The 12,468-nt window shown below is 40.4% G+C and overlaps 1 protein-coding gene across 8 annotated transcripts in view; it reads left to right on the top strand.

Annotated features, from left to right (window-relative positions):
• Positions 1-12,468, top strand: part of ccdc88c (coiled-coil domain containing 88C) — a 123,241-nt gene that overhangs the window by 25,568 nt on the left and 85,205 nt on the right. For all 8 annotated transcript variants that reach the window (XR_009798580.1, XM_061844730.1, XM_061844733.1 and 5 more), the window contains 6 exons: positions 2,056-2,139; positions 4,946-5,089; positions 5,524-5,744; positions 5,815-5,896; positions 9,138-9,296; positions 11,018-11,164. Coding sequence is in view for 7 of the 8 variants with exons in the window: in XM_061844730.1 (XP_061700714.1) it covers positions 2,056-2,139; positions 4,946-5,089; positions 5,524-5,744; positions 5,815-5,896; positions 9,138-9,296; positions 11,018-11,164 (837 nt within the window). In the remaining variant the exon portion in view is untranslated. The remainder of the gene's footprint in view (positions 1-2,055; positions 2,140-4,945; positions 5,090-5,523; positions 5,745-5,814; positions 5,897-9,137; positions 9,297-11,017; positions 11,165-12,468) is intronic.

The raw sequence follows: 12,468 nt of genomic DNA, 5'->3' as shown, positions 1-12,468 counted from the left end.
AAAAGGAAGGCTATGAGGAAGCTTTGAACAAGTAGGGGTTTGTAGGGCCATGTACAAAATACTGATGTGATGAATAGCTCTTGCTCAACACAGGCAACCTGCTCAATAAACCTAAAAAAAAGTACAGTGGTACCTCTGCTTACGAATGTCTAGAGTAACTTAAAGGGGATATCCAGTTCTTTGCATGAACAATGTATCCAATAGGTCATGTAATATGTACTCTATTTTGACAAGGTGATGTTAAATCCTCTCATTTAATAGTGTTTTGAGAAGATTTTTATTGACAAATACGAATTTTCAGGGGCTGTGCCATTTTTGCAAGTCAGATGACTTACGTGCGCAGATGTGACGTGTAAGGCGCCCCACCAAAGGCTCGATTACATCACGCCCAGCACTGATTTCTCGGATTTATCCTCAATGAGGATTTATTATCATTATATGATATTATATTATATTATATTATATATTATAGTATATATATTATATTATTATTATATTATTATTATGATTATTATTTCTAAATGAGGATAAATTGGGAAGACAGAGGAATACTTCCATACAGATTTTAACCTGTGGCTGTAAATAATGTTGAATATTCTGATGGTTCTTCGGGCAGAATGACACGGGAGTCTGACCTCTCGGAGGGGACGTAAGTGCGTAAACAAAGGCCCCCGGAGCTCCGGGCCGGTAGCCGTGGATGGTTCTTTGGATGGCAATGACGTGGAGTCTGGGCAAGCTGAGCTTCGGCGTCTGGCGGAGGCCGCGAGCCGAAGCCCGCCAACAAAGGCCCCTGGAGCTCCGGGCCTTTGATGGCGGCGAGCCGGAAGCCAAAGCTCGGCTTGCTCGTCAGACTCAGCGTCATTCCTGTCTTCCCGATCAACCGACACTGCTATTTCTTCATCAGATGAGGATAAATCCGAGAAATCAGTGCTGGGCACAATGTAATCGAGCCTTTGGCGCGGCACCTTACACGTCACATCCGTGCACGCATGTCATGTGACTTGTGAAAATGACAGCGCCCCTGAAAATTCGTAATTGTCGATAAAAATCTTCTCAAAACACTATTAAATGAGAGAGGATTTACAACCACACTATTCTCAGTACACTGCCAACTGTGGCCCATGAAAGGAACTCTGTGTGTGCATAAACCTGAAAGTGAGTGAAATAAACACACACCATGACTCCCACCAAACAAATTTTCATGCAACGAGTAACAACCAATTTTCTTAATGTGACGTCAGCCATACAGCGTGTTCAACCAGCTCACAGACAAAGTTGAGTGTTCTCACTTTTCATTGTAAATATTTTTCAAGATTAGTATTGTGAGTCATTGCTTACTCTCCATGACCAATTGATCCATGCTCACTCGGTACGACTAATTAACTCTCAATGGATTGCGTTTTACACGCCAGTAAAACTGTATTCTTAATGTTAAAATTAAAAAATATCAAATACAGTTTGCTCAGAAAAACAAAAAGTTTGGAGACAGAGAAATTGTGCATTTTCTTTGCACTTTTACTGTATTGCACCGTCACTGTGCATTGTGTAATAAACTATAACTTCCCAATCGCTTTCTTCTACTTGCTAGCAAAAAGGGCAGTATCTGTGAAATGCTTCTGCACCTTTGGACTGTTCTTTGTATGAATCACGAGCTGCCAATTACTTTTCACTGAGAGACATAGATGACGTCAAAGTAACTGTTGGATTGAAGTCGTAACTATGGTCTAATTACTTTCCTGGTAAAAGTAATGCATTACATTCCTTATTACTCAAAATGGGACACTTTTGGAGTAATGCGTGACCTTGTAACATATGGTAGGATATGTGGCGTTACTTTAACTCGTTACTGGCATAACTAGTTCTAGGTATCAAATTCAAAATTAGTTTGTCAGTGGAGTGTATTCAGTTGAATATAGGGTTGTATTTGTTTTTTGTTTCACACAACATCCCGAGTTCCTTGGAATTGTTTTTTTTTTCTTTTTTTCTTTTTTTTTTGAAAACTGGCAGTTAAATTCCTTTAATTCAACGTATTGAAGTGTTTGTGTTTTTCATCAGTGTGATCGTAAGGAGGAGATGATCGAAAGGATCAAACTGCTGAACATTGAGACCCAGGCAGCCATTGTCGCCCACATCCAGGAGGTTAGTTGAGAACAGTAAAGTACATTTTTTAAATGATGATGAACATTATGAATGCATTTAAATCATGAGGCAGTGTTTTGACAGACAGGTCTTAAGCCTGCTTTCTTTGACACATGCGCTGTTTTAGTTTAAGTTCTCCATACATGAGGTTCCTGTATGTTTGACCATGGATGAGCACAGTAATTGATCTTGGTGCGGTCCAAGAAGAGGACGCCTGAACAAGGGGTGTAATGAGTTGCTTTGAAAGTGATTTGATGCATATCACAAGTGGCGATTGTTGATTCGATTAAAGTACGATATTGGTTCATCTAGAACAGTGGCTACGAACCTTTTGAAGCCCAAGATCACATTTTTCCTCAGAATCTAAGGTAAGATCTACCACAGCAATAAACTTCTGAAAAACACAATTGTAATGCTGTTCTGTAATTTATTTTTGCAAAATTGACGGGGCCAATCCAGACGTTCTAAGATTAGTTGTATGATTCTGAAATATTAAAAAAACAATACAAAGCTTAATATCAAATGCCAATAAATTAGAAGGAACATAAATAATTTGAATGTCAAAAAAGGACTTCAAATAGCTGCTCTTTTCTTCTCTTAAATGCACAATCGAGTAAAACTCTGGAAAATGCTTTAATGTATGTTTTTTCTTCTAAACATCTATGCAAAAATAGTGCAAGTGAAGGGATACCCAGGAAGTTTGCATCTTTATGATTATGGGTGAGCTGCCACACACCAAGCGAATAAGTCCTAGAGGTGTCTTTTGACACATGCAAGTGAATTGACACTGTCTCGGATGAACAATAACACTCAGAAGTAACTTGTACTTCCTCTACCTGCACCACAGGGGGCGAGTAACGGATTTAATAACTGATTGAGTGTCTTTGGTTAGCTATAACAACAAAACATTTGGAACCACACACTCCAAATGTTTCCAGTAGTTCCATGTGAGATTAGCTCAAAAATCAGGTTCAGTTTTGGTGCATTGACTTATGTGTAAATCTTTTTGGTCTACTGTACAGTAATCCCTCGTTTTTCATGGTTCATTGGACCAGAACCACCCACGAAAAGTGAAAAACTGTGAAGTAGTGGGCATGTATGTTTGTGGGTACCAGAACGTTTAAAATATGTAAACAGTATTTGTTCTTTGCATATTTGAGACAAAAAGAGGTATTTAAATATTTGACTATAAAACTTATATTAACTTATAAAAACTTGTAAAACCTGACAAATATAATAAATACATTTATATATTATATAATTTATAATATAAATGTAAATTATAAAACTGTATTATATTACTGTATAGTTACCATTCATCACTCAAGAGTTCTGTTGGAGGTGCTGCTGGGTACCAGAATGTTTAATCAACAATACAGCATTTATACTTTGCGTAATTAAGACAAAAATTACAACAGCATAAGTGTTGAGTTAACCAATAACAATAAAACAATAACTTCTTTATTGCAGCATAGAAAGTGACAAACAAAGCAAGCAGGTAATGTCTTTTCAAGTAGAGCGCATAAGTTTTATGACATCACTTCCATCATGCCGCTGTGATGTTACTTCAATTTCGCTGTTGTGACACCACTTCTGTTTCGCCGCTGTGGCGTCCCTTCCTCAGATAGGAACTTTTGCTCACAAGGAGAAAGCAGGAAGTGTCTCACACCATTTCCAGCCGGTTCTGGCCAAATCTCCACGAATCCTCTCTTTCATTTTGTTAGGGCGATCTGAAATGTAACAAACACAGCAAACATTACAAACCAAGCGTGAGTTGATAAAGCAACTGTGGCAAACAAAGCAAACGCAAGTCAGTGTAAGCATATTTAAGCAAAAGCAAACGAGCATTAAAAGCAAAACATTTATGTACAATTAATCCATTTAATTCAACACCCTTTACAAAGACATAACACCATCAACACAATTGCTAAACTCGACAGCTCTAACCATATTGTCGCATGCTTTGGAAAATTTATCAAACCAACCATTGCTTGCCGAAAGTCCTCGTCCCTGAGGAGGTGAATGCCTAATTGCAGCTAGAGGTTCATCACACATTTCGCTTCCTTATTAAAAGTTATTGAAGTGGTTTTATGAATGTTTAACACATCATTCTTTATGTACCATGCCGCTGATTCATTCACGCCATAACTGCGCTACAAAAGTGGGTGGGCAATGCACTGAAGCCGCAATAGGTGAACCTTGAAGTAGAGAGGGATTACTGCACTACTGTCTAAAGTTACCACACGTGTCCCAGATACCAGTTGAGACAGTAAGACTTGTGACTAGAAGGATAAAATTAGAATTCAATAGCACAGAGCTGTAACAGTATCTTGGATTCTACGTTGATAATGCTACACTACAGCTAAGTTTACCTATCTACAATTGACCCACCTAGATCAAAAAGGTTTTTAAGTTCCAAAATCACCACCACCCTGACAGCTCCCTTCGGCCTGTGGTGTCTCCTTTGACGCCGCATGCCCGCATTGTCTTGAGCCTTCCCGCCCAGCCTGCCCTTCTATGGACTCTGCCGTCTTGTCAGCGGACAATCCCTGCCTGGCTTTGTCCCAGCGACAGAGGTGGCTGCTACATGAGCCAGTGGTGGGCTCTTACGTAAGGAGTTTCTCCAGCCTGCTCCTGCTCCACCACACTGGGATTTTCTTTTAAATGTGTTTTTATGAGGTGAAAAATGCAAATTTTTACCCACTAATCAGCTTGCTGCATTTCAAGCTTTGTAATACAATCCAGTGCAGTTCTACATCGCTGATTACACACTCTCCAACAGCCGTATTATGTCTGTGTTCTGCAGGTAACCCACAACCAGCAGAATGTTCTTGACGTTTCATGGCTGGAGGAAGGAACAGGGCTTGCACATGAAGAACTTGAACCACTGTCACGCAGCATGGCTACATCTCTACAGCAACTGATTGCGCAGAGAGACAAAGCCAGTGAGGTAACAATTAAAAATAATGAATAAAGATATTACAAAAAAACCCCCAACAATTTCTATTCCAGACATCTCAGAAAATTGTAATCATAAATTAGGCTTGCTTTGGAAGCAAAATCACAACAGATCAGATGTGACGGTGTATCTCTTGCGGTCTTTCTCGAGACCATGACCAACACAAGTAAGATCCCCTGGCTTTACCAGAAGTCCAAATGGTCTAGCTGCTAAAACCTGCTGACCACTACTACCTTTCAGTCTGTAAAATAGTGAAGTTTTGACAAATGTACTTTTTTCACAACACAAGCTGGTGTCTGTGACATGGGCAGAAATTGAGAGTTTCAAACATGCAGGAGCAATTCTCAATTTATGAAAACATATATACTAACTATATTGAACTAACTTTTCAAAATATTATTGTTTATTGATGTAAATCTTTTCAGGTCCTTGTTGATCTTACCCAGGAGAGAGACTACTTGTCCAGCCTGAATCCCCAGGAAAGACAAATAAGTACGCCAGAAGAAGCGAACATTTCTGGACGTTTGTTAGTGAGTAACAAAGGATCAGCCTTGACTGTGGCCAGCCTCACCAAAGAAGAGAAGCAGCATTTGTCCGTAGAGCTCGCTGAGACCAAGGCCAAGCTTCGCAGATATAGACAAGAACTGTGAGTCTACTGAGGCTTTAAATCATATTATACTGGAGGCAAATGATAAGCTGTACCATTCTGTATGCAGAGAAGAGAAGATTGAACAGTTGATGGATTCCAAATACGAGGTGGAGCATCTAAATCAGCAGCTTCAGATACTGAAACAAGAGGTCAGCTTCAGTTTTATGATGACATTGATACATGTTGTGTGTGTGCTTCATCATTAGATATTTTGTTTGCATGGGTTTTCCAACATTATACGTATATGGGTATGGAAAGTATTCAGACCCCTTCAAAATTTTCACTCTTTGTTCTATTAGAGACATTTGTTAAATTCATTCACACTGCCGCCTAATTACTGTTTTTTGTTTTTTTTTTTTCAAACCTATCACACACACGTTCCAAACAAATTTTAATATCACTCAGAGACAACCCAAGGAAATAAAAAATGCAGTTTTCGAATGACAATTCAATTCATTAAAGGACAAAAAAAAAAAAAAACCTTTCTGACCCGTTGTGACAAAGTCATTTCCACCTGAATGTAATAACGGTTGTGCCACCCTTGGCAGCAATAAACGAAATCAAGGATTTGCTATAATTGGTAAGCAGTCTTTCACATCGCAATGGAGGAATTTTGTCCCACTGTTCTTTACAGAATTGTTTTAACGCCACCATATTGGAGGGTTTTAAAACATGAGCTGCCCGTTTAAGGTCACGCCACAGCATTTCAGTTGAATTTAAATCTGGACTTTGACTTGGCACAATACTGAGGTCAGCGAGACCTGCAGGTCTTTGGATGTTGTTGGTGGTTCATTTGTGACCTCCTGGATGAGTCGTCACTCTTGGAGTAATTTTAGTCGGTCGTCCACTCCTGGGAAGGTTTGCCACTAATATTCCTAGTTTTCTCCATTTGTGGATAATGGATCTGACAGTGGTTCGCTGGAGCCCCAAAGCTTTCAAAATGGCTTTGTAATCTTTTCCAGACTCACCTTTCTCAAATTTGTGGTTAGGAGGCAATTACTTTTTCACAGAGGGTCTGAAAGGTTTGGACTTTTTTTTTGTGACTAAATAAATTGAATTATTTGAAAGCTGCATTTTGTACTTCTTTGGATTGTCTGAGTGGAATTAGAATTGATCTGATTTGAAACCTTTGTATGTGATATATGTGTAAAAAATAAAACCTCTCCTCCGCCATGTGTGTGGGTGCGTGTGAGAGAGAGAGAGAGAGAGAGAGAGAAGAGAGAGAGAGAGAGAGAGAGAGAGAGAGAGAGAGAGAGAGAGAGAGAGAGATCGATCGATCGGGAAGGAGTAGTGTTTAAGAGAGGACACGTGGTTTCTCAGTGCTTAAAGCAGGAATGAGAATTTTCCACGTATTCGCGGTATTCCGCGTTTTTTCAACTGAAAATGTCATTTTTGTGAAACGTGTAAATCCGGGCGAGGCTATGATGTTTTCGAGCGGTCTGCATGTTTGCCAGTATGGCGAAAGTCTTGGAGCGAAAAGATTAAGATTGTGCCAGTGAAAATGATAAAAACCAAGGGGTAAAAAATTGTTTCAGATGGGCATGGCTTGAAAAAAGTGTACCCGTGCAGATAGGAAGGAAAACTGTATCAACATGTCTAACCGAACATGTACAAAAAGTGGACGTTCCGGCAAAGTGCTGTGCACTCTGTGTTTCTATATGATCAATTATGGAAGCCGAGGAGCAAAGAATATCCATCCATCCATCTTCTACCACTTCTGCCAGTTGGGTCGCAGGGGAAGTAGCTTCAGGAGGGATACCCAGACTTCCCTTTCCCCATCCACTTCTTCCAGCTCTTCTGGAGGGATCCTGAGGCCTTTCCAAGCCAGCCAAGAGACATAGTCTCTCCAGTGTGTCCTGGGTCGTCCCCGGGGTCTCTTTCCAGTGGGACATGACATCACCAGGGAGTAGTCCGGGAGCCATCCGAATCAGATGCCCAACCACCTCATCGTGCGCCTCTCAATGCGTAGGAGGAGGGCTCGACACTGAGCCCCTCCTGGATGACCGAGCTTCTCACCCTATCTCTCAAGGAGAACCCGGACACCATGCGGAAGAAACTCTTTTCGGCTGCTTGTATCCAAGATCTTGTTGTTTCGGTCACGACCCACAGCCTGTGTCCAAAGGTGAGGGTATAGGAACGTAGATCGACTGGTAAATCAAGCGCTTCGCCTTCCGACTTAGCTCCTTCTTTACCACAACGCACCGGTAAAAAGTCCGCATCACTGCAGACGCTGCACCGATCTGTCTGGTGATCTCCTGCTCCATTCTTCCCTCACTCGTGAACAAGACCCCAAGATACTTGAACTCCTATTATTATACATTTATAATACTGTATATATTATATTTATAAGGTTTTATATTTAAAGATTTAACTAAATACCTATTTTTGTCTCAAATGTGCAAAGTATAAAAACTGTTTATATTTTAAACATTCTGGGACCTACATAACCATTCATCCCCTGCTACTTCGTGGTTTTTGATTTTTCGCGGGTAGTTCTGGTATCAATTAACCGCGAAAAACGAAGGATTACTGTATTTTGTTCAACCGTATCAAAAGCCGCACTGAGATCCAAGAAGACCAAGATTGGCAACTTTCACAAGTCAGTATTCAATTTAATAATTTCTCACTTTGATAAGGGCAAATTCTGAACTGTAAGGAGTTCAGAAACTTGAGAAATTTGTCAAAAAATCAATTTAAATTCAAGGAATTCCTGTTGATCAAAAATAATTCTGTCCACAATCCTGCCGATGAAATCTTAGTGATGGGTCTATAGCTTGCGCACACTTAGGCATCCAGTGCTCTGTCTTTTAGAAGAGGTCTTAATAGCATCTACTTTCAGAGCTTTATGAAACTCACCAGACTGACGTGAGCAATTGTTTGTTGCAAATCAGCTAATACTGATTTCACAATAACTTTGAAAAAGTCTGATGGTTTTGAGACAAGATAGCTTGTTGATCGTTTCAGATGCTGAACAGTTTTCTCTACAGTTTTTTTGGTCTATCGAATTCTGACATGGTAATAGAGATTTCCCTGGGTGACTTCAGATGTAGTATCATTGTATCAGTTTGCTTCTTTGTGCTGATATTTAATCTGATGGATTGTATTTTTTTTTCACTAAAATAACAGGGAATCCTGATGCATTTATTGGCTGTTACGAGTTTTGGAACTATCTGATTCGGGGGTTGTGAGTTTGTCCACCACAGCAAACAGAGTGTGGGTATAGTTGAGGGTATCCCTGATTATTTCAGAAGTGTTGCTGTCTAGCCATGTCTAACTCTTGGCTGAAATTATAAAGACACTGTCTGTATAGGTCATCGAGGTCCTGCATGACAAATGTCCCCGCAATCCATTAAAAAATGCTTATATTTATGTTTCTGTTTTGTGCTTTAGAACCAATCCCTGTCTTGTGAGGCTCGCTCTGTACGAGTTTATCGGGACGAGGTTGACTCCTTGAGGGAGAAAGCAGCCCGGGTCGACAGACTAGAAACTGAACTCACCCGATGTAAAGAGAAACTCAATGATGTTCACTTCTACAAGACTAGAGTGGAGGTAAATAAAACCTCTACTCACATTTATGCATTGATTTTGATTTTTACATTCTTTGAATTTTTGTTCCTGAGACTTTTATTTTTCTTTCTTTTAGTTTGTTTCACGATGTATCCACTAGGACTGCGAAATTATGTCCAAAATAATGGGATTATTTTCAGCAATAATATAATGATTATTAGTCATGATTATTTTTCATATTTGGGGAAAAAGCCTTTTTATGGCAATACTTTTCAACAAACATGTCTTCAGAACAAAATGAATGAGTAATAAATGACAGGTAATAAAAAAATTAAATGTACCCCCCAAAATATCTACAAAGCTATTCCCAATGAAGTTGGGATGTTAAGCAAATCCATCCATCCATTTTCTTAGCCACTTATCCTCATAAGGGTCGCAGGGAGTGCTGGAGGCTATCCCAGTTATAAACGGGCAGGAGGTGGGGTACACCCTGAACAGGTTGCCAGCCAATTGAAAGCACATCGAGACAAACAGTTACACTCATAGTCATACCTAGGGTCAATTTAGAGTGTCCAATTAATGTTGCATGTTTTTGGGATGTTGGAGGAAACTGGAGTGCCCGGAGAAAACCCACACAGGCACGGGCAGAACATGCAAACCCCACACAGGCAGGTCCGGGATTGAACCCCGGACCTCAGAACTGTGAGGCCAACGCTTTCCGGCTAATCCACCCTTCCGCCTGTGTTAAGCAAATAAAAACAAAAATGATTTGCAAATCTTGTTCAACCTATATTTAATTGACTACAATGCAAAAAGTTATTTAATGTTCATACTGAAAATCTTTGCTTTGCATAAATAACCTTTAGCTTTGAACATTTGAAAATTAAATATCTTGTCTTTGTCGTGTATTAAATTAAACATAGGTAAAACATTGTTTCCAAATGATTGTTTTGTGTTTTTATTTAACACAATGTCCCAACTTCATCGGATCTAGGTTTGTACTTAACCAAGGGCTCACTGAATGAATATGCTATTACAAACTACAATCAAGAATTGCGAGTTAATGGAAGTAAATAGTTAGTGGATAAAACACATTAGCATTAGGCTGTAAGGACTGACTTTTAATTTGAAAATCCCTGTTATCATAGTGAACTGTCACGGAAGTAGACACATCTGTTGTTCTGTTCGAGGTGAGCATTCACAACCCACAAGGAACTCAACAGTTGTAAATTTAGTTCCCATTTACTTCTGTTTGTTTATTTTTTTATTTACTTACTTACTGGTGTGAGGCCACCTGGAGAATTGAAGAAAAGGGCATGTGAAGCTTTATTCTGAAGTTGGCATCAGAGAGCAGTGCTGCAGCTCAATTGAGCCTTAACCATACTTTTGTCTGTGTGACTAGGTTGGGGGCACTGCTCCAAATGAAGCATTTTTTATCTGCAGTAGTGCAACTGTTTAAAGGGGGGGATGACAAAGATCAGGCTCATTTTATTGAGGCAGCCAAAATCGCGATCTCAAAATTTGTCAAACTCTACTATCTAAACTACACAGATTGTGCTGAGTTGATTTAAAAGAAGTATATAAAATATAGCAGTACATTACACATTAAATAATGAGAAACTTTGAATCCATTCAATACATTGTTTAGTACACCTTTATAGAAAAAAAAAATCCAAAAACTGAAACCCATGATGAAGACAGATTGACTCATCAGTCATCTTTACTTAAAACGTGTGGCTTTGTTTGCCTTTCCAACCCATCAGGAGCTACGTGAAGACAACCTGACGCTGATGGAGACAAAGGTGTTGTTGGAGGAGCAATTATCAGTCTCCAGAGGGCGGTGTGAGAAAGTCCACGCTATGGAGAAAGACAACATGCTACTACGAGCTAAAATAAATGATTTGGAAATGGTATGGCATTATTATCACATGTCCATGTGGATAAAAGTGTTGGTGTCTCTCTGATAATGAAAAAATAAAACAGTGGTGATAGAAATTATTTTTAACAAAAATAATAGTACTGAAACACAACGAATGAAAATCAGAATCAGTGAATTTTGGTTGAACAGAATTACTTAAAAAAACAAAATGTTGGTACCTTTAAGACTTTGTTGTAAGATCATGTGAGGCAATTAATGTAATTAAATAATTTGTGTAACCTACAATGAGACTTCTGCACCTCTCTACAGGTACTTTGACCTACTCTTCATGAGCAAACTGCTCCAGTTGTTTGAAGGGTGCATTTTCCAGACGGCATGTTTTAGCTCCTTCCACAGATGTTCTGATTTAGGTCAAGGCTCATAAAAGGCCTCTTCAAAATAAGTCAGATGTTTGTGTGATTTGGGTCATTATTCTGTTGCGAGACACATGACACGCAACTGAGACAAAGCTTTCTAACACTAGGCAACACATTTCTTGAAAGTTACAGGTCATTGAAAGTTACAAAAATCTTTTTATAGGAGTGACTGACCTCTCTTCGAGCCATCACCTTATCGTGGTGGAGGGGTGTGTCCCGATGATCCTAGGAGCTAAATTGGCTGGGGTTTTACACTCCTGCTAGGGTCACCCATGGCAAATAGTTTTCTAGGTGAGGGACCAGGCCAAGCATGGCCAAAAGACACACATGAAGGTATACAGAAATGGCTCCAGGTTTCCCTTGTCAGGACACGGCTCACCGAGGCCCCCCTCTTGAGCCGGGCCTGGAGGTGGGGCTTGAAGACGAGCTCCTGATGGCCAGACCTGCACCTGTGGGGCTCAATCGGGCAAAGCCCCGAAGGATAACATGGGTCCCCTTTCCCATGGGCATACCACCTGTGAGAGGGGCCATAGAGGTGGCTGCAATGTGAGCTGGGTGGTAGCCAAAGGCAGGGACCTTGGCGATCCGATCCCCTGCTATACAAACTACCTCTAGGGACATGGAATGCCACCTCTCTGGGACAGAAGGAGCCCAGGCCGGTGCGTGAGGTCGAGAGGTTCTGACTAAATATTGTCAGACTCTCCTCTATGCACCGCTTGGGCTCTGATAACAGTCCTCTTGAGAGTGATTGGTCTCTGTTCCACTCTGGAGTGTCCCACAGTGAGAGGCGATGAGCAGGGGTAGGTATACTTATTGCCCCCCCGGCTCGGTGCCTGTACATCGAGGTTCACACCGGTGGATGAGATGGTAGCCTCCCTCCGCCTTTGGTTGGGGGGACGGGTCCTGACCATTGCTTGTG

Source organism: Syngnathoides biaculeatus, chromosome 15 (assembly GCF_019802595.1).
Source record: "Syngnathoides biaculeatus isolate LvHL_M chromosome 15, ASM1980259v1, whole genome shotgun sequence".
NCBI lineage: Eukaryota > Metazoa > Chordata > Actinopteri > Syngnathiformes > Syngnathidae > Syngnathoides > Syngnathoides biaculeatus.
The sequence above is the reverse complement of the archived record's forward strand: the minus strand, read 5'-3'. Positions and strand labels throughout refer to the sequence as shown.